Below are 22074 nucleotides of genomic sequence, written 5' to 3' on the forward strand. Positions count from 1 at the left end.
TCCCAATACACAAGCCGTCCAGGATCTCACACAGTCTCCATTACAGAGACCACTCAGATCCATACACAGGAACCATTACAGACTCCTTTGCAGAGCCCACTACAGACCATGTGACCCACACACTGGTCACATTATGTAGTTGTAACTACTCCCTAAGATGGGAGTTGTGTGTGGCTAGTCCAACCCGCCCAGCTCTCGAACTAGCCCAATAAGCCTCCCTTAACTATTATACAAACACTTGTGGGACTACAGGTCCCAGAACAAAAACATTACTTCAGGCTTACAGCGCAGACTCCCTCTGCGACACATATCGGCCATTTACAACTCTGCCAGTCACGTTTTCACCATCATTATAACCACAGATACGCCTCCATGCATATCCCGAGGAGCACACACAGCGCCCCCTAGCTGTAATAGGGGTCACTGCATCACACTACTCATAAGGATAATGCTAGACTGCTGTATATTAAGTCTGCACAAAGATTGTGTACACCTGTATATTTTAATTGCTGTCAGGATTCAGCAATTAATATACATGTACATGATTTTTAAAAGTTTTTGAGTTAAATGTTTTTTTCTCTAGTAACCCCCCCACAGCAGCACACCTAGCAGATGTTCCCCTTTCCTAATAAGGCCAGGAAATGACAGAGGTTAAATAACCCCTCCCACATCCTCCCCTCAGTGTTCTTTCCTGTCCCTACTAGGGATGAAGAGGTCATCCTCGGTGTACTGTGCCGGAAGCAGTCACCGGGGGGAAAGATCTAGCCGGGCAGCAGGGGGGCAGACTTACCTCTCCTCCCCGAGTGCTGCTCCCGTCTCCATTTGGACTCGAGGACCCCCCTCCATTCCGCACCTTTGGGCACGGTCTGGGGGGTGTCTTCGGCTGCAGACCTCTTGGAGCTCTCCAGCCTACTTTTTTCTCCACCATTGGCAGCAGGAGCTCTCCAGCCTCTTTTTCCTCCACCGTTGGCAGCAGCATGCCCCGCTGGGTGAGCACGCAAGACGCCTTCCGGTCCGAAGCCGGATATGGACGGCAGGATATGACTTCACACGCCGGCCGGCTTCAGCATACAGGGGAGATTTTTGCATACCACGCTGGAACGCATGGCACTATTACAACATGGTTGGTGTCGGTGGGCCTCTCCTCCCCCCCCCACGCCTGGACATCGGAGGAGGAGGTCCTATAATCAGAGGACAGGTGCTGGGTCCGGTCGCCCATATAAGAGCCCCGGACAAGGAAGACATCTAAGGTAGGTCCACTGTGTGGTGAAGCAGCATGGAGATGTCAGGTTCCTCTCGCTCTGCATCTGCAGATCCCAGCACCCTCCCGATCCATTGGTGTCCATTCCCTGTTTGCAGGTTTAGAATCTTTCTATTCCTTCTCCACTTTTTCTAGGGGGGACAAGGAACCTGCACAGGAAGCATGTCTAAGACTTCACGACGATGTGCAGTCTGTACGAAAAAATTGGCCTTTTCACATAAAAAAATGCAAAGAATGCACCGAGAAAGTCATCAGGGAAGAACAATCATGCTTGATGGAAGAAGGGGCCTGATCCAACAGGAGATTAAAACCTCCCTGGCCACCTTTTCCCAACCCGCACCCTCTCCCAGCGTGACTCCAGAAGCTAAAAGGTGGAAGCTTAATCTAGAGGAAGAAGGGAATGCTGACTCTCAGGATGAAGCGTCGGTGGCAGACGAGCCTGAGGAAGAAGACGATTTATTCCTGGGCCCAGAGGTCTCCCTACAGGAGAGGTATTACTTCTCCTCGGGGGGATAAAGAGTAAATCTTCACGGCAGTAAAGAGGACCGTGGAGATCGAGAAGGAGAAGACTGCCCAGATGGTACAGGAGGAAATGTTCAGGGATCTTCGTTCTAAGAAGAAGCAAGTATTTCCCATTCATAAGAATATTCAGGATCTATTCCTAGAAGAGTGGGAGTCCTCAGAAAATAGGTTGACCATTCCAACCGAAATGAAGTTCAGGTTCCCTGAAGACGAGGCGGCATCATGCTGATCAAATTCCGAAAGTTGACATCCAGATTGCTAGGGTAGCTAAGAAAACCAAGAAAGAGAAAGGAACAGGGAACTCTACTCAAACCTGTTCCTCATAAAAAGAAACGAATGGATCTTACTGGATAATAATCAATCTAAAACTACTGAATCGATATGTAGCATACAGAAGATTCAAGATGGAATCCGTCAGGTCAACAGTACTTCTGATTGGGCAGGATTTCGTCATGGCGATAATAGACCTACAGGATGCATATTATCACATCCCGATTCATCCAACCTATCAGAGATTCTTAAGGTTCACAGTCGCAAGAGGGGAACACACAAATCATTATCAATTCAATGTCCTCTCGTTTGGACTATCCTCAGCCGCAAGGATCTTCACAAAGATCATGTCAGAGGTCATGGCTTACATCAGAGGCCAGCACATATGCATAGTCCCTTACCTCGACGACCTTTTGTTGGTGGCTCCCTTGGTACCCATGCTACAAGAACATCTGCAGATGACAACCCAAATCTTATCTTATCTCTGGGCTGGATAGTGAACCTCAAGAAATCAGATATGGTTCCTGCAATAGCAAAGATTCCTAGGAGTCCTACTAGACTCACACAGCCAGATGTGTTTCCTGCCCAAACAGAAACAGATCTTACTAAAAGCAAAGATAAAGATACTACATAGCAAGGAGATGGTATCTTTAAGATGGACCATGTCAGTTCTTGGATCGATGACATCGTGTATCCAGATAGTGGCAAGGGCACAAGCGCACACCAGGACACTTCAGACCCATATCCTGGCAAGCTGGGACGGCTCCCCAGAATCCTTGGACAGGAAAAGGTGGCTAAAGAAAGAACTTAAACAGAGGGGTTCCCTGGACACAAGACCCAGCAGTCACTATAAAAGTAGACGCCAGTGGGCAAGGATGGGGAGCCATGGTATCCCAACACGTGTTACAGGGGTCCTGGTCGAACGAGATAAGCCAACGGTCCTCAAACTTCAGAGAACTCAAGGCTGTAGAGGAAGTCCTCAGGACCACAGTAACCCTAGTCCAGGGTACCCACGTGAAAATATACTCCGACAACATGACAACAGTTGCCCATCTTCGTCATCAGGGAAGTACAAGGCACTAGGATCTGAAGGCAATATCAGCCAGAATATTCTTGTGGTCAGAAGAACATCTTCTCTCCCTGTCCGCTCTGCACATAAAAGGTGCAGTAAACCTACAGGCTGACTTTTTGAGCAGGACAAGGATCTATCCTGGGGAATGGAGTCTAGACCCTGAGGTCTTTCAGATACTGACCAGAAGGTGGGGCCATGCAGAGGTGGACCTATTTGCAAATGCTCAGAACACAAAAGTGGATCAATATTATTCACTGAACCCAACCGATCCCTGCCTAGGGGTAGATGCGTTAGCCAACCCATGGACATTCAGACTGGCCTATGCCTTCCCTCCACTACCAATTCTTTCAAGAGTTCTACAGAAAATACGGGAAAGAGTAAAAAAAAATCTTGGTGGCTCCATTCTGGCCGAAAAGAAGCTGGTTCGGGACCGTTGCTAACCTAAAGATAGAAGGATCGGTAGAACTACCCCCGATCAGGAACCTTCTCTATAAAGGACCAATATTTCATCCGGATCCCGAGAAGTTGCACCTGAGGGCCTGGCTTCTGAATTCTCAATCCTGAAGACCAGAGGATTGTCAGAGAGAGTCATTAAGACACTGCAGAAAAGCCGAAAGGCAGTGACCAACTCCATTTACCAAAAAAGATGGAAAACAATTCATCGCATGGAGTGAACTAGAACAGCCTAACCCACACCAGCCAAACTAAGCCCGGATCCTCTCCATTACTAAGCCAGCTTAATGTCACCTTACAATAGGAATGTGACATTAACCCCTCATTACCCTATATGCCACTGCTACAGGGCAGTGGGAAGAGCTCCAGAATTGGCGCATCTAATAGATGCGCCTTTTCTGGGCAGCTGCGGGCTGCTTTTTTTATGCTGTGGGGGACCCATATCCATGGCCTGTCACCAGCCTGAGAATAGCAGCCCGCACCTGTGAATTTTGCCGGGTTGGTTGTAAAATATAGGGGGGACCCCACGTCGTTTTTTTCTTAAATCCCTTCTCCCCGACTCGCGTTGCTCGCCGGCCGAGCAGGGGAGAACGGATGACAGCCGGCTTCAGCACCACACGCAGGGGGGACAGCTCTTACTGTAGTGCTGCTTCCTGGCTGCTGTCTGTGTGGTACTGATGCAACACACGGCTGCTGCACGTGTGCCATACAGATGTGTCACACGGACACGGATATCTCCAGAACCGGAAATATCACGACGTGTGAAACCGGTCTTAAACTGTAAATTCTCTGGCTTCTCTAGTGACTGTACAGGTAGTCAACAATTGGTCCAGATGCTGATGATGGGGCTCAGTGTTGATGCCAGTGTTTACAAAACATGACCTCTATACCCAATTGTCAATTGCTACTGTACTCATGTGCTAGTATGTCACGTCACACTAGTGTCATGTAAAAAAGACCAACTGGAGCCAATTGAAGCATTGACACTGGTGATGAAACTTGGGAATTGTGAGAATATTTTATGCCACTTCATACCTTGAAAGTGAATGTGTCATCACAACATGACTTTATTGTTTCAATCAATTTTTATGTTGTACAGGGTTAATAAGCGATGGATAGGCAGTATAATTTACACCAATTTCTGGCATGAATAATATTAAATTTGTCAGATCTTGGGGATCCACCCTTTTAGAAAAGTGTAATGAGCAGCAGAAAGGAGAAAAAACAATAATTATTGCAGAAATATGCTAGATGGTCTACAAAGGCAGAATGATGATTTCCCCACCAATCTATTTTCTGTATGTTTTGTTTAGTAAGACTAAAACTAATGTAAAACAAATGTAATACTGGAATAATACAAAACTATTGTAAGGACCTGTCTTGATCTCCGGGGTCACATCTGCATCCTTTTACCTGCTCATTTGCTCACTGTTATACTTTAACATTGTTTGTTTATTTTCTAGGATACAAAATTATGGATCATTATGGAATATCTCGGGGGAGGATCGGCTTTGGATCTGGTCTGTATATTTACGAAGGGTTAATTTTACCTAGAAAGCAAGACTGGTTTAGGCTCTGCCCTATTATACCCTTTAGCTATAGTTGTAACTTACAGAAAATAACTTTCAAGCTCAACCTGCATAAAAGAGAAACTGCAGCTGATTGCACAATTTATATAATTGGATGACATCTAAAATGGAATAAGTTCCTGCAGCAAACGTATAAATAGACCTCCCCGGGTAATTAATCATTGTCTGCTGAATGTTCTTGCTGCAAAATGATTTTGGGACAGAATGTTGCCATATTTTGTATACATGAGATGGTGTTCTGCTGACCCAGTCGCTTATTGTGACTTCACTATAGGTCTTAATTGAAAGTTAATGGCATCTCACCAGTTGCTGTAATTTGGGTATATTTGCCATCCGATTTGTTAATTGCGCTTTCGAATTTAGTCTATTGTTGGCTTCCTTGCAAATCATGAAAACTGTTTTTCCTCTTCTGACTTTTATATAATGGTATATGAGACTTTGTAATTGGGTGTCTATTATAATATGTATGTGGTTAATTGTTTCCTGGCAGCTGGAACCTGGTCAAATGGATGAAACACAGATTGCTACAATATTAAGGGAAATATTGAAAGGACTTGATTATTTGCATTCAGAAAAGAAGATTCACAGAGACATTAAAGGTTAGTGTGTCACCAGGTGACTATATCTTTATGCTTTGGATAAGTGGTAACTATTGTGATCAATATCTTAAGGCTATGTGCACACGTCCGGAATTGCCGCGGAAATTTCCGCAGCAATTCCGCAACTGTGCCGCGGGTAAAACGCATGCGGAATTGGCATGCGTTTTCATTTAAACACTAGCGTTTTGCAGGCATAATTAGCGATCTGTAGCATCACTTGGAAAACTGATTGAACGGTTGGTCACACTTGTCAAACGTAGTGCTTGACAAGTGTGGCCAACTTTTTACTATTGATGCTGCCTATGCAGCATCAATAGTAAAAAGATCTAATGTTAAAAATAATAAAAAAATTTAAAAAATCGTGATATTCTCACCTTCCGTCCCCCTCAGCGTTCCCGCTCCACGCGATGCTCCCGTTCCCAATAATGCCTCGTGGCAATGACCCAAGATGACGTAGGGGTCTCGCGAGACCGCTACGTCATCACAGGTCATTGCCGCAAAGCATCCCTGGGAACGGAAGCATCGCGAGGAGCGGGAAGACTGCCGGGGACGCCGGAAGGTGAGAATATCACAAATTTTTATTTTAATTCTTTTTTTTTTTTTTTTTTTACAGGTATATGGTTCCAAGGGCCTGGAGGAGAGTCTCCTCTCCTCCACCCTGGGTACCAACCTCACATGATCCGCTTACTTCCCGCATGGTTGGCATAGCCCCGTGCGGTAAGTAAGCGGATCAATGCATTCCTATGTGTGCGGAATCCCCGCGATTCCGCACAAAGAATGAACATGCTGCTTTTTTTTCCGGAATGCGATTCTGCCGCGGAAAAAAAACGCAACATGTGCACAAAAATTGCGGATTGCATTCTAATAATAAGATGCTTAATGTATGCGTTTTTTCGTGGTTTTATCACGTTTTTATAGCGAAAAACTGAAAATCCACGAAAAATCCTGAACGTGTTTACATAGCCTTAGTCGCCATGTTTGCGCTGGATCACACAGTCTGGTTACTTTCCAAATATTAATTGATTGCTACCATACTAAATCTTAAAGAGTAAGTAAACAGTTGATACTATTTTATAAAAATATTTTTTTCATCCTCTTAATTCCAACTGATGCTTCAAAAACCCCAGTGAAGTGCGCAGCCCAACTGACAAATACAAAGTTCCAGCTTCCATGTGTGCACACATGCTGGGTATGGTTTTGAGAAAAAGTATAGGGTACGAATCCTATGCTGTCTATTGAATCTGTACTGTGCCCTGCACACTAGGGCAGGAGGTGTGCGTTCCTGCATGAGCTGTGCACTTCATGAGGTGTGTTTTTTAGTGATCAGTGGGGTCTCAAGACCCAGACCACCCCTTGCAATTTGTTTGCAATTAAGAAAATTAAAAATAAATAATTTTTTTTTAATCTCAAAGTTTACTTAATAAGAAATGGCAGTAAGGGGGTAAATTACTGTAGCTTGATGGTTCTAAACCATATTTAAGGCTCCATCTGTGCATGATATCGTTGGTTGTATAACCTATAGGGGTATTCACCTCCCAGAGATTCACAGCATATTGTGGTTAAAATAAGTATTTGATACACTGCCGATTTTGCAAGTTTTCTCACCTACAAAGAATGGAGTCGTCTATAATTTTTATCGTAGATACACTTCAATGAGAGACAGAATCTTTAAAAAAAATCCAGAAAATTACATTGTATGATTTTTACAAAATTAATTTGCATTTTGTTGCATGAAATAAGTATAGATACAATAGAAAAACAAAACCTAATATTTCTCTTACCCCCATGACGGCACCACGGAGAGAGAGGGATCTGCCCTCAGGGACAGGAAACCCACAGGTTAAAAAGGCGGGACCTCTCCTCCACCCCAGTTCGGTTTCCTGTCCCTGACAGGGGAACCCACAGCTTACCATGTCGCAGGATTCCAGGGACCATCGGGCCGGGTACAGGCAGCGGGGGGCCCCTGCCGCGGTCACAGGTGGATATCCTCCCTGAAGACACATTCCGGGGTCGGCGGGCCCTGTGGGTATGTGTGGAGAGGGGGCAGTGAAGAGGACCGAGTCTGCCTCCTCTCTTTTTCTTTCACAAACAGCCGGTAATAGGTAGCGGCGGCTGCCTGGAGTAATTCCGCCGGTCTGAGGTGCTCATAGGAGGAGGTGACGCCGGTCACCAACAGGAGGCTCCAATGCAGGGTAGCAGCGGCGGCTGCGACAACCCCTCCGTCCCTTCTGTGAGCCAGCAGCTAGTGCAGCGCGCGCGAGGTCCGGCGTTACTTACTGCGCAGGCGCGGGGGTCACTTCCGGGGCGGCGCAGGGTACCTCTGGGTAAACCGGATGTTGCCTTGCGCCGCACTCTGGGGATAAAACCGGCGGGGAATTTGGGTACCGCTGCTCAAACAGCACCACTATGAGTGGAATAGAGCAGTCGGTGGAGGAAACTCCGTCGGTGAGAAAAGACCCGCAGGAGCGCCGTTTTCGCAGAAAGAAAAGCCTACACAGCGCAGCAGTTCAGGATCCCAACGCACCAGGGGCTCCAGTGGATCCAGGAGGAAAACTGTGGTTCAAATGGAGGAGGCGTCCCCAAGACCAGAATCGGTATCTTCCTCACGTTAGGAGGGTAAGTGACCTCCGTGAAAGTATATATTCTAAATAGGGGTTTATTGTGTTTTCTTAGGGGAAGAAATGCCAGACGAAAACTAAGCGCAGAGTGTGCCCGGTCTGCTCGGCAGATTTACCAGATACATGGGCCAAAAAGCTCTGTGCTTTATGCATAGAGAACACCATAAGTGAGGAGACTCCAAGATTTACGTCTGAGCTTAAAGACTTAATTAAAACCCAAGTGGCGGATGCGCTAAAAAGCGTAAAAAGCCGAAAGGAAACGCAAAGAAAAAACCCCAGATTATAGTTCCAGCGAGGAAGATAGCATACACAATGATTCAGATAGCTCTACAGCCTCAGCATCATCCTCTGCATCTTCAGAAGGTGGCCGCAACTGTTTTCCAATTGAAGAAATGGATGCGTTGGTAAAAATGGTTAGAGCAACCATGGGTCTGGCAGACACTCGTTCTAAAAAATCTGTGCAAGATCTTATGTTTAGTGGCCTGGAGCAAAGGAAACATAGAGTGTTTCCATTAAACGAAAAAATACAGGCCCTAATAAAGAAGGAGTGGAAGAGGCCAGATAAAAAAAGTACTGTTAACCCCTAAGAGGAAATACCCATGCGATGACCCAGCGCCTCATGGGGAAAAGCGCCAAAATTAGATGTCGCTATTGCAAAGGCTTCTAAAAAATTCGCTTTGCCCTTTGAGGATATGGGAACCCTCAAGGATCCTATGGATAGGAGGGCTGATGTCTTCTTAAAAGGGTCCTGGGAAGCCGCTAGCGGGGGATTGAAACCCGGGATAGCTGCTACATGCACGGCTAGAGCGCTAATGGTTTGGCTGGATCACCTGGAGACTCAATTAAAAAATAAAACACCAAGAGAGTCTATATTGGACTCCGTGTCAGCTATGAGAGGGGCGGCTGCATATCTAGCAGATGCTTCCATAGACTCTGTAAGGCTGACAGCAAGATCAGCTTCATTCTCAAATGCAGCCAGAAGAGCACTTTGGCTGAAGTGCTGGCCGGTGACTTGCAAACTAAAGCAAAGCTATGCCCCATACCGTGCGAAGGTGAATTTTTATTCGGACCCACCCTAGATGATGTCCTCGAGAAAGCTGTAGATAAAAGAAAGCCTTTCCAGGGTTTCCAAATCAGTCTTATAGGCGGCCCTTTCGAGGGAAGAAATTTATGTAAAGACGCCCCCCAAAAAACCAAAAGGAGGGGCGGGAAGACAAAAAATTCAAAAGAGGGGGATTCATGTTTAACAAACCAGATAATAAAAAACAGCCGCAATGAAGGTGCGCCCCAGGTAGGAGGGAGACTGACCTATTTTCTCCAAACCTGAGAAAAAATTTCTGGAAGTGCCTGGACTCTAAACATAATAGAGACGGGCTTGAAACTGAAGTTTCACACAAGACCACACAACCAATTTGTGGTAACGCCACAAAGGAAGTCGGAAGTCGAACAGCTGAGCATCCAGAAAGACGTCCTCAGTCTTCTGGAAAAGAAAGTCCTACAGGAAGTTCCACAACAGGAGGAAACAACGGGGTTCTACTCTCCACTTTTTCTTCGAACAAAGCCAGATGGAACTTTGAGTAATAATAAATTTAAAGAAATTGAACAAATACCTGGTGATAGAAAAGTTCAAAATGGAAACAATAAAATCATGTGTCAGATCCCTTTACCCGTCTTGTTTCATGACTGTTAAAGACCTAAAAGACGCATATTATCATGTGCCAATCCATCCGGATTTCCAAAAGTACCTCAGAGTGGCGGTGTTGATACAAGGGAAACTAAAACATTATCAATACAGAGCACTTCCGTTTGGCCTAGCCATTGCCCCGAGGGTGTTTACAAAACTAATGGCAGAAGTAATGGCCCACATAAGGGAACAAGATGTGTTGATTGTCCCTTATCTGGACGACCTCCTAGTGATGGGCAGATCCCCTCTACATTGCAGTCAGCAACTAGACAAAGTAATGTCAGCCCTATCAAATCTAGGATGGTTATTGAATCTGGAAAAGTCCAGGCTTATCCCAACACAAGTGCAACAGTACTTGGGGATAATAATAGACTCAACAAAACAAGAATGTCGTCTTCCGGAAATGAAAGTATCCAACATGATACGTCTAGTGGACCATTTGAGTCACTCTCCGCTGGTCACTTTGAGGAAAGCAATGTCCATACTGGGGTCAATGACAGCTTGTATCCCAGCAGTTCAATGGGCTCAGGGCCACTCCAGAGATCTCCAGTGGGAGATATTAGAGGCGGAATCCCGCTCAAGAGGAAATTTAGAGAAGCAATTAAAAATATCCTCTCGAACAAAAGCTTCCCTGGCTTGGTGGACAGATCCGTCCAATCTCAGAAGGGGGTTTCCTTGGGTATGGCAGGTTTCAGTAATCCTGACAACAGACGCAAGCCCTTGGGGGTGGGGAGCCCACCTAAACAGCCAGATTGCTCAAGGTCCTTGGTCAAGGGAAGAGAAGTCCCTCACTTCAAACATGAAACAGCTTTTGGCAATAGAGTACGCCCTCAATCACTTTTTAGCCTCCCTCCGTTCCCATCACGTGAGACTTCTGACTGACAACAGGGTGGTAGTGGCGTATTTAAATCATCAGGGGGGGACAAGGTCTCAATCCCTGATGAAAGTGACAAATTCCATCCTGTCACGAGCAGAAACCAACCTGTCCTCCCTGACAGCCCTTCACATCAAAGGATCAGAAAATCAGACTGCCGATTTTTTGAGCAGAACACAATTAAAACAGGGGGAATGGGAATTAAACACACAAATGTTCAATCGCATAGTGGATCGATGAGGGGCCCCGGATATAGACTTATTCGCAAACAGTCAAAACCGGAAAACGCAGGCCTATTGCTCAATAGATCCACGGGGGAGTCCAGTGGCTCTAGATGCATTTTTAATTCCCTGGCATTTCCAACTAGCTTATGCTTTTCCTCCGATAGCTCTAATTCCCTTAGTCCTGAAGAAGATCAGGTAGGACAGAGCCAGAGTGATCATGATAGCCCCGTTCTGGCCAAAAAGAATATGGTTCCCATGGCTACGCCTAATGTCCATATCAGATCCTTGGGTCCTCCCAGATGTCCCAGACCTTCTGCACCAGGGGCCGGTGAATCATCCACAAATAAAAAGCTTACATATGACAGCCTGGCATTTGAGAGGGAACTTTTAACGAAAAGGGGGTTTTCTTCAAATTTAATTTCAACTCTACTAGCCAGTAGAAAACCGATAACTACCAAGGCATATGGCAAAGTCTGGAAAAAATTCCTCTCCAGCTCGGGGGTTAGCCTGTCAGAAGAAATCCCAATTCAGGAAGTACTAGAATTCCTACAAAAAGGGTTAGAGAGAGGTTTAGCAACAAGCACTCTAAAAGTTCAAATTGCAGCATTGGGCGCCCTTTATAACCAGGACTTGGCGGGGAATCACTGGGTAAAAAGGTTCATAAAAGCTTCAACTAGGTCCAGACCGATCATACATCTCACTGCACCTCCCTGGGATCTGAACCTAGTCCTTTCGGCACTAACTAAAGCGCCTTTTGAACCCTTATCGCAGGCTTCCTTAAAAATAATTTCCCTGAAAACCTCTCTGTTGGTGGCCCTAACTTCAGCTCGCAGAATCAGTGATTTGCAGGCCTTGTCAGCTTACCCACCTCTAACCCAAATATTAGAGGACAGAGTGGTCCTTAGAACTGACCCATCCTACCTTCCCAAAGTGGCATCAAAATTCCACAGATCCCAAGAAATAGCCTTACCATATTTTTGCTCAAATCCTAAAAATGAAAAAGAAAAAATTCTGCACACACTAGATGTGAGGAGATGCCTGACACACTATCTATCAGCTATGAGGGAGTGTAGGAAAGGGATGGCTTTCTGCTTTCAGGGGTCAAATAAGGGTCACAAAGCATCAAAAGCCACGTTGGCAAGATGGGTAAGAGATGCCATCACGCTGTCATATACCTCATCCGAGGAACCAGTTCCAGACACAATTAAGGCTCATTCACCCAGGTCGGTGGCAACTTCTTGGGCAGAACGAGGTGGAGCATCGATTAACCAGATATGTAGAGCAGCCACTTGGTCTTCTCCCTCTACATTCTTCAAGTATTACCAGATCTCCCTCTTCAGACTGAACCTTTGGTAGGAGAGTTCTTGAGGCAGTAATCCCACCCTAAATACACATTCTTTGAAATTCTCTCCGTGGTGCCGTCATGGGGGTAAGAGAATATCGTAGTTACTCACCGATAACGGTATTTCTCTGATCCCATGACGGCACCCGTATATTCCCTCCCTTTCACGTGTGGGTGTACACACTACTAATGCTTTAAGTCACGCGGTGTCGCAAAAAAAAAGAAGAGTATATATGTATATAGTTATAATTTTTTGTGTGTATAAATAACCAATTAAATTACAGCTGAAGTCCTTGCAAGGCTCTGTAAACCAAACTGAGGTGGAGGAGAGGTCCCGCCTTTTTAACCTGTGGGTTTCCTGTCCCTGAGGGCGGACCACTCTCTCTCCGTGGTGCCGTCATGGGATCAGAGAAATACTGTTATCGGTGAGTAACTACGATATTTGTACAGAAACCTTTGTTTGCAATTACAGAGGTTAGTCGTTTCCTGTAGTTCTTGACTAAGTTTGCACACACTGCTGCAGGGATTTTGGCCCACTCCTCCATACAGATCTTCTCCAGATCTTTCAGCTTTCTTGGCTGTTGCTGAGCAACATTGAATTTCAGCTCCCTCCAAAGATTTTCTGTTGGGTTCAGGTCTGGAGACTGGCTAGGCCATTCCGGGACCTTGAAATGCTCCTTAATGAGCCACTCCTTAGTTTCTCTGGTTGTGTTTCTCAGGTCATTGTAATGCTGGCAGGCCCAGCCACGACTCCTCTTCAATACTCTTTCCGAGGTTGATAGAGGTTGTTGGCCAAAATCTCGCTATACATGACCCCATCCATCCTCCCTTCAATACAGTGCAGTCGTCGTGTCCCTTTTGCAGAAAAGCACCCCCAAAGTATGATGTTTTCCCCACCATGCTTCACAGTTGGGGCAGTGTTCTTGGGGTTTGTACTCATCCTTTTTCTTCCTCCAAACACAGCGAGGGGAGTTGATACCAAAAAGTTCTATTTTAGTCTCATCTGACCACATTACCTTCTCCCTTGCCTAGATGGTCATTGACAAATTTCAAACGGGTCTGGACGTGTGCTGGCTTGAGCAGGGCGACCTTGCGTGCCCTGTGGAATTTTAATTCATGACTGCTTAGTGTGTTACTAACAGTAATGTTTGAGACTGTGGCCCCAGCTCTCTTCAGGTCATTGACCAGGTCCTCCCATGTAGTTCTAAGCTGATACCTTTCTCAGAATCCTCCTTACCCCACAAGGTGAGATTTTGCATGGAGTCCCAGACCGAGCAAGATTGACAGTCATCTTGTGTTTCTTTCATTTTCTAATAATTCTGCCATCCCAGCCTTGTGCAGGTCTACAATTTTGTCCCTGGTGTCCTTAGGCAGCTCATTGGTCTTGGCCATGGTGGAGAGGTTGAAGTGTGATTGAGTGTGTGGACAGGTGTATATTATACGGGTAACGAGTTCAAACATGTGCAATTAATACAGGTAATGAGTGAAGAGTAGAAGAGCTTCTTAAAGAAAAACTAATAGGTTGGTGAGAGCCAGAATTCTTGTTGGTTGGTAGTTGATCAACTACTTATTTCATGCAATAAAATGGAATTTAATTATATAAAAATCATACAATGGGATTTTCTGTTTTTTATTTTTAGAATCTGTGCCTCACAGTTGAAGTGTAACTGCGATAAAAAATTATAAACCTCTCCATTCTTTGTAGATGGGAAAACTTGCAAAATCGGCAGTGTGTCATATACTTATTTCCCTCTGTATTTCCTGGATATGCCATATATGTTTGATATAGGTCCCACCTGTGAGTCATGCACCTATCTCAAGGATCCTCTCACCACTAGAGCGAATAGAGAGGTGGATGGAAATGCCAGATTCTCTCCACTTACTTTTATGGGAATATTGCTCTGCTCTTTTAGGAACTCTTAGAAATGAATGTAGACAGTCGCACATGGTCTTCCACGTCTCCTATGACAGCGGCAAAGGGACCCTGTTCTCAAACTAGATATGGGTCCTACCTGCCTCTGCATATCATACGGATATGCCATAAATGTCTGCGATGATAGCAACAAAGTTCGTTGTCCTACCAATACAGATTGTGTTGTATCTTGAACGGTACTATGTAGAGTAGAGGAGGACGGCAGCTTTACCAACCAGTGTTTTTAATAAAGAGATGTATTTTATTTTTTCCAGCGGCCAATGTCTTATTATCTGAGCATGGAGAGGTTAAATTGGCGGATTTTGGTGTAGCTGGGCAATTGACTGATACACAGATAAAAAGGAATACTTTTGTTGGCACGCCATTCTGGATGGCCCCAGAGGTCATAAAGCAGTCCGCATATGATTTCAAGGTAGGGAGAAAGGGTTACTGTCCTTGTTTTTCTTGTGTCTAATGTTAATTAAAGATCACATGTAATATAATGAATAATGAATCACTGTCTGTACACAAAGAACTTGTGTTTCCAACTGAGGGTTGAGATACTTGTGTTCTGTGGCAAAGTCTTCATGAATATTGATGATGGGGACACACAAGAACACAGCAAACCTGTAAAACAACTTCTGTGTTGCACTCGGTTCCATTGCAGGATTTGAGTATTGTAGTATTAGAGACAAACCGAGATTCCCCATTCTTCACACCTAGGCCTCTTTCACACTTCCGTCTTTCAGCTCCCGTCACAATCCGTTGATTTTTGAGAATGCAAGATCCTGCTAAACAATTTGCAGGATCCTGCAATTTCTCATAGACTTGTATTAGCGACGGATGGCCATCTGTTTCATCCGTCGTGCACTGGATCCTGCGTTAAAAAACGGTCCGTCGGGCAAAAAAAATGTTGAGAGGAATGTTTTTTCTGTACGTCGGAAAATCGGTCAGCGACGCATCCTGCGCTGCCCGTCACTGGCTACAATGGAAGCTTATGGGCGCAGGATGCGTCGCTGCCTGTGAAAAGCAGGAATCCAGCGACGGGTCCCATCTTTTCAAACTAAGCATTCGTGGAAGAATTTCATGTCAGGGAAATTCTCTCTTGCTCGCTTTCTTTCTCTTTTTACTATTGATGCTGCCTATGCAGCATCAATAGTAACAGGATATAATGTTAAAAATAATAATAATAATAAAAAAAAATCGCAATATTCTCACCTACTGGTGATCCCGCGCAGCGTCACCGATGTGTTCCTAGTAATACATTGCGACTTCTCGCGAGATTTCGTAATGTATTACTAGGAACGCTAGCTGCCGGGAGCATCGTTACGCGGGATCGCCGGTAGGTGAGAATACTGCGATTTTTTTTTTTTTTTTTTTTTTTTTTTTTAATTAAATTTTTTAACCTGGTTTGTGTTGTGTATGCATTTTCGCAGTGGAAAACCGCTGCAAAGACGCATACACAACAGGTGCACATAGCCTCGACGGGTCCGTCAGAAAGACGGGCCCAGTGCACACGTTTACCACAATCTGCACAGGATCCGTCATTTCAACGTCTTGACGGATCCTGTGCAGATTTGGAAGACGGAAGTGTGAAAGAAGCCTTAGACTGGAGCACAGACAGCTGGTTGTACTCAGTAATACTCATTGGTTCTGTTTTGTGTCCACTTTTTATTTATACAAATAGATGTGGCATATAATGGATTGTGATAGATACATATATATATATATATATATATACATATACCGTGTATATATACACTCACTGGCCACTTTATTAGGTACACCTGTCCAACTTCTTGTTAACACTTAATTTCTAATCAGCCAATCACATGGCGGCAACTCAGTGCATTTAGGCATGTAGACATGGTCAAGACAATCTCCTGCAGTTCAAACCGAGCATCAGTATGGGGAAGAAAGGTGATTTGAGTGCCTTTGAACGTGGCATGGTTGTTGGTGCCAGAAGGGCTGGTCTGAGTATTTCAGAAACTGCTGATCTACTGGGATTTTCACGCACAACCATCTCTAGGGTTTACAGAGAATGGCCCGAAAAAGAAAAAAAATCCAGTGAGCGGCAGTTCTGTGGGCGGAAATGCCTTGTTGATGCCAGAGGTCAGAGGAGAATGGGCAGACTGGTTCGAGCTGATAGAAAGGCAACAGTGACTCAAATCGCCACCCGTTACAACCAAGGTAGGCCTAAGAGCATCTCTGAACGCACAGTGCGTCGAACTTTGAGGCAGATGGGCTACAGCAGCAGAAGACCACACCGGGTACCACTCCTTTCAGCTAAGAACAGGAAACTGAGGCTACAATTTGCACAAGCTCATCGAAATTGGACAGTAGAAGATTGGAAAAACGTTGCTTGGTCTGATGAGTCTCGATTTCTGCTGCGACATTCGGATGGTAGGGTCAGAATTTGGCGTAAACAACATGAAAGCATGGATCCATCCTGCCTTGTATGGAGCATCTTTGGGATGTGCAGCCGACAAATCTGCGGCAACTGTGTGATGCCATCATGTCAATATGGACCAAAATCTCTGAGGAATGCTTCCAGCACCTTGTTGAATCTATGCCACGAAGAATTGAGGCAGTTCTGAAGGCAAAAGGGGTCCAACCCGTTACTAGCATGGTGTACCTAATAAAGTGGCCGGTGAGTGTATATATATATATATATATATATATATATATATATATATATATATATATAATAGCCCAGTTATTCCCATCTTGCTTTATGTTTGGGGAAACATGGTGGCTCAAAGCCTAGCTACTCTATTTTACCTTTCAGCAAAGAGATCCTCCCAATGAATATTTTTATTTCTTTTAAATGGCAAGAAGTAATCTTTCTATACATACTGGGTGAGGATTTTATTAATACTGTCTTAAATTTAGACCGCTGAGAATTAGACTAGATGCACAAAATTAATTACTCGTGGATCAAGATTTGGAGCATCTTTAGGTACCTACATGTAATTTTTTGCCACTTCTTATAGCGAACCTGTCACTCAATTTATACATTTATACTGCCCATGTCGCCGGCAGCATGAATCAGGGTCTGGCTGTATGTGACTCGATGTGACTAATCCAGCACCGTCCCCCAGCCGGCTTCTTCCAGCAGCGCTTTAGTTGAATGATAGGCTGCCTCATCGTACATAGACCTACCTGTCAGTTAACTAGAGCGGTGTGTGGAGAAGCTGGCCAGGGGCGTCGGACTAGTCTTGTTTCTCCCTTTGATCCCCAGCCTGCTTTAGAGTTACTGGCTGTCTTTTTAAGCTTTTCAAATTCTATTTTCACTGAAACGCAGCGGCATAATCATGCAGCCAGGCTTGGATTCATCCTGCCTGTACTGTGGTTTGGGCACCATGAATCAAGTGAGAAGTTCCCTTCCAGTGGCATGTCAAAATTTGGGCAGCCCTGGTCAAAATTACTGTTATTGTGGACAGTTAAGCAAGTTGAAGATGAAATGATCTCTAAAAGGCCTAAAGTTAAAGATGACACATTTCCTTTGTATTTTAAACTAAATAAATGTATGTATCTATGTAGGTATTGTTGTAGGTCGACTCGCTTAGCTTCATAAAGAGGTATACACTGGAATCATAAATACAGCCTTTGTCCTGATGATTTTTCCTAGGTTTTTATTACTGAAGCGAACAACTTCAGTGCTACAAATCTACCCTCTAATGAAAGCAAAAGCCTCAACTGCATGCTAGATGCAGGGAAGTGGCACAAATAGTGACCCACCCTATATAGAAGAACACACCAACTCCGGAAAATTCATATGGAAAATAGGAGAATAAAAATATATTATTGCTGGATGCATAGATGATGTGAAATTACTGCTGTAATTTTGAGTGGTGACCCTGGCATTTCTGTTTATTCTTGTATTGCGTCACTTTACACTGTTACTCTAATCTTTTAATCCTTTTCTAATAAAATTTTTATTTTTACCCTATTCACCTGATTACTCCTTATTCTCCTATTTTCCATATCTACCCTCTAGTACTTTGCCAGTGACTTTGTCTCAGTATATATATTCATCCTTTACATTTTAAAAATAACAAAGGAAAATCGCCCTATTGAAAAATGTGGACACCCTGCATGGTTAGTACCTAGTAGCACCCCAGAGTCTTTCAATTCTTGTTTGAGGGATTTTCATCCATTCTTCTGTTGAAAATTCTGCCAGGTCTGTGAGATTCCTGTGTCTTCTTGCATGCACTGCTATTTTGAGGTCTATCCACAGATTGTGAGGGTCATTGTAAAACCTTCAGCTTGCACCTTTTGAGGTAGTCTATTGTAGATTGTCGTGTGTTTATGTTCATTATCCATTTGTAGAAGCCATCCTTTTTTCAATTTCAGCTTTTTTTTTAAAGATGGTGTTATGTTTACAACAAGAATTTGTTGAAATTTCATTGACTCCATTCTTCTCTCTACACGTGAAATGTTCCCCGTGCCATTGGCTGCAACCAAACCCCAAAGCAGGATTGATCCACCCCCATGCTTAATAGTTAACGAGATGTTCTTTTCCTGAAATTCTGTGCCCGTTTTTCTCCACACATACCTTTGATCATGGTGGCCAAACAGGTCTATTTTAACCTCATCAGTCCACAGGACTTGCTTTCAAAATGCATCAGGCTTGTTAGATGTTCTTTTGCATACTTCTGACCCTACAGTGTAGGCGTTGTTCCAGCTTGGTCAGCACTGGCCCTCCCAGGGCCAATCAGTGGCTGCTTCACTGTCCCCTCCTTTGGAAAATCAAATGTCCAGAGGAAGTCAGAGCTGCTACTGCTCCTTCATTTCTTCTGGATGCTTGATTTGTCCGAAGGAGGGGACAGTGAAGTGGCCATTGATTAGCTGCAGGGGCATGAGCCCTGGGAGAACTAGTACCGACACCAATGGAATGGCACCTACACCGGAGGTGAGTATAGCTGTTATTATTTTATAAGAGGGGAGCGTTAGCCATTGAAACTCTCTAATTTAAAGGGGTTATACCATGAATTGAGAGAAAATCTCAGGAGTAATGCACACCATTATTTTTAAGCATATCCATAACAAATCCACAAATCACCATTGTAATTTCACCGAATGTAGTTTTCATCTTTCTACTGCTTTGGTCTCTTCAATTTATGTAGATGAGTGGCAGCTTGTCCCGTATAACAAATATTCCATTGTAGGTGGCCGTGCTGTGGAGTCTGTAAGCTGAACCTCCGCCTCTCGACTCCACAGCACTACCTTACTGCTGAGCTTGTACATAAAGTGCAGCACAGATTAATCTCAACTGAAAGCAGAGATCCTTAGTTCAGGAACAGAACAGACATTTATAGGACATTTCATAACTTTCCCAAATTCTTAAGAAAACATTTACAGCACAGTAGGTGGCTGTGGCTAGCTACACCATCTAGTTGCCAAAGCTCCTGTTTTCTTCCAATGACCCCCTGAGAATGTAGTCCCTACACACAGCCGCAGCACTCCCCTTACGAATAACGTCCCATGTATTTATCGATCTATCTACCTGTCTGTCCCAGGTTAAACAGCACTCCGATAAAAAATTTACAAATATTAGGTTTATTTTAAATTTTTGCTGCAGTTCTATCCAATTCTGGGAATATATTTTGTGACTGGTGGTTTGGTGTCTGGGCATGCACACCTGATGTAGACTTACAACTACTTCACATTTCACCTCCCATTATCACACAGTACTGGTCACTTCATGATCACATATCTATGCAAGATGAGCAGAGGCAAAGCAGAAAGGCCACAGGAGAGACAGTGGGGGGTGCCACCGCAGATAAAAAAAAAATTTAGATGCAAAACTGTACACTAATATGAATCTCTCTATCCTGCAAATATGCTTTATTTGATATGATCTATTAGGTTTTGAATTATACTTTTTTGGGGGAACAGCCCCTTACTGACAGAACTCTGGTACATTTTGATTAGTAAATCAGTCCAGGGTATGGAGAAGTAGAAAAGCCTGGTCTATGTATCAGCCAGGCCGAGGAAAAGCTATTCCATTCTTATTTGTAGATATTATCTGTTCTTGTAAGGTACATTTCAGCGTCTAATAATGTTTCATGAACCGATTAAGTGAAGGTTAACATGATGGTCATATTTGATGACCATGTACGTCTCCCCAAGTTTCAGGAGAACATTCCACAAATTATTGAAATGTTGGTAGCCTGGGGATTATCTATCAGTAAGTGTAGACTCCTTACCGTCTCGTATATCCATGACAATTTGTTTTGTTTTTTTCCCAAAACATGTCATTCATTTTCCATGAAGACTGTAATACATGCACAATTTGCTTTTTCTTCCTTCCTTCTCTTATGGTCCTATTGTTATCTCTTTTTTTCCCTAGGCTGATATCTGGTCGTTGGGCATTACAGCTATAGAACTTGCTAAAGGGGAACCTCCTCATTCCGAATTGCATCCTATGAAAGTTCTTTTTCACATTCCTAAAAGCAACCCACCCACACTTGAAGGAAGCTACAGCAAACTCCTCAAAGAATTTGTAGAAGCCTGCCTTAACAAAGAGCCCAGTTTTGTAAGTCTGGAAAGCGTACACTTTATTATGAGACTTTTGCACACATGCATTATATACAGTGGGGCAAAAAAGTATTTAGTCAGTCAGCAATAGTGCAAGTTCCACCACTTAAAAAGATGAGAGGCGTCTGTAATTTACATCATAGTTAGACCTCAACTATGGGAGACAAACTGAGAAAAAAAAATCCAGAAAATCACATTCTGTTTTTTTTATCATTTTATTTGCATATTATGGTGGAAAATAAGTATTTGGTCAGAAACAAACAATCAAGATTTCTGGCTCTCACAGACCTGTAACTTCTTCTTTAAGAGTCTCCTCTTTCCTCCACTCATTACCTGTAGTAATGGCACCTGTTTAAACTTGTTATCAGTATAAAAAGACACCTGTGCACACCCTCAAACAGTCTGACTCCAAACTCCACTATGGTGAAGACCAAAGAGCTGTCAAAGGACACCAGAAACAAAATTGTAGCCCTGCACCAGGCTGGGAAGACTGAATCTGCAATAGCCAACCAGCTTGGAGTGAAGAAATCAACAGTGGGAGCAATAATTAGAAAATGGAAGACATTCAAGACCACTGATAATCTCCCTCGATCTGGGGCTCCACGCAAAATCCCACCCCGTGGGGTCAGAATGATCACAAGAACGGTGAGCAAAAATCCCAGAACCACGCGGGGGGACCTAGTGAATGAACTGCAGAGAGCTGGGACCAATGTAACAAGGCCTACCATAAGTAACACACTACGCCACCATGGACTCAGATCCTGCAGTGCCAGACGTGTCCCACTGCTTAAGCCAGTACATGTCCGGGCCCGTCTGAAGTTTGCTAGAGAGCATTTGGATGATCCAGAGGAGTTTTGGGAGAATGTCCTATGGTCTGATGAAACCAAACTGGAACTGTTTGGTAGAAACACAACTTGTCGTGTTTGGAGGAAAAAGAATACTGAGTTGCATCCATTAAACACCATACCTACTGTAAAGCATGGTGGTGGAAACATCATGCTTTGGGGCTGTTTCTCTGCAAAGGGGCCAGGACGACTGATCCGGGTACATGAAAGAATGAATGGGGCCATGTATCGTGAGATTTTGAGTGCAAACCTCCTTCCATCAGCAA

The 22074-nt window shown here is 44.2% G+C and overlaps 1 protein-coding gene across 1 annotated transcript in view; it reads left to right on the top strand.

Annotated features, from left to right (window-relative positions):
* Positions 1–22074, top strand: part of STK24 (serine/threonine kinase 24) — a 99955-nt gene that overhangs the window by 49084 nt on the left and 28797 nt on the right. Inside the window, exons 3-6 of the mRNA XM_077297110.1 lie at positions 5042–5098; positions 5658–5766; positions 14696–14853; positions 20776–20961. Coding sequence (XP_077153225.1) covers positions 5042–5098; positions 5658–5766; positions 14696–14853; positions 20776–20961 — 510 coding nt within the window. The remainder of the gene's footprint in view (positions 1–5041; positions 5099–5657; positions 5767–14695; positions 14854–20775; positions 20962–22074) is intronic.

This window comes from Ranitomeya variabilis, chromosome 3, assembly GCF_051348905.1.
Source record: "Ranitomeya variabilis isolate aRanVar5 chromosome 3, aRanVar5.hap1, whole genome shotgun sequence".
Lineage (NCBI taxonomy): Eukaryota > Metazoa > Chordata > Amphibia > Anura > Dendrobatidae > Ranitomeya > Ranitomeya variabilis.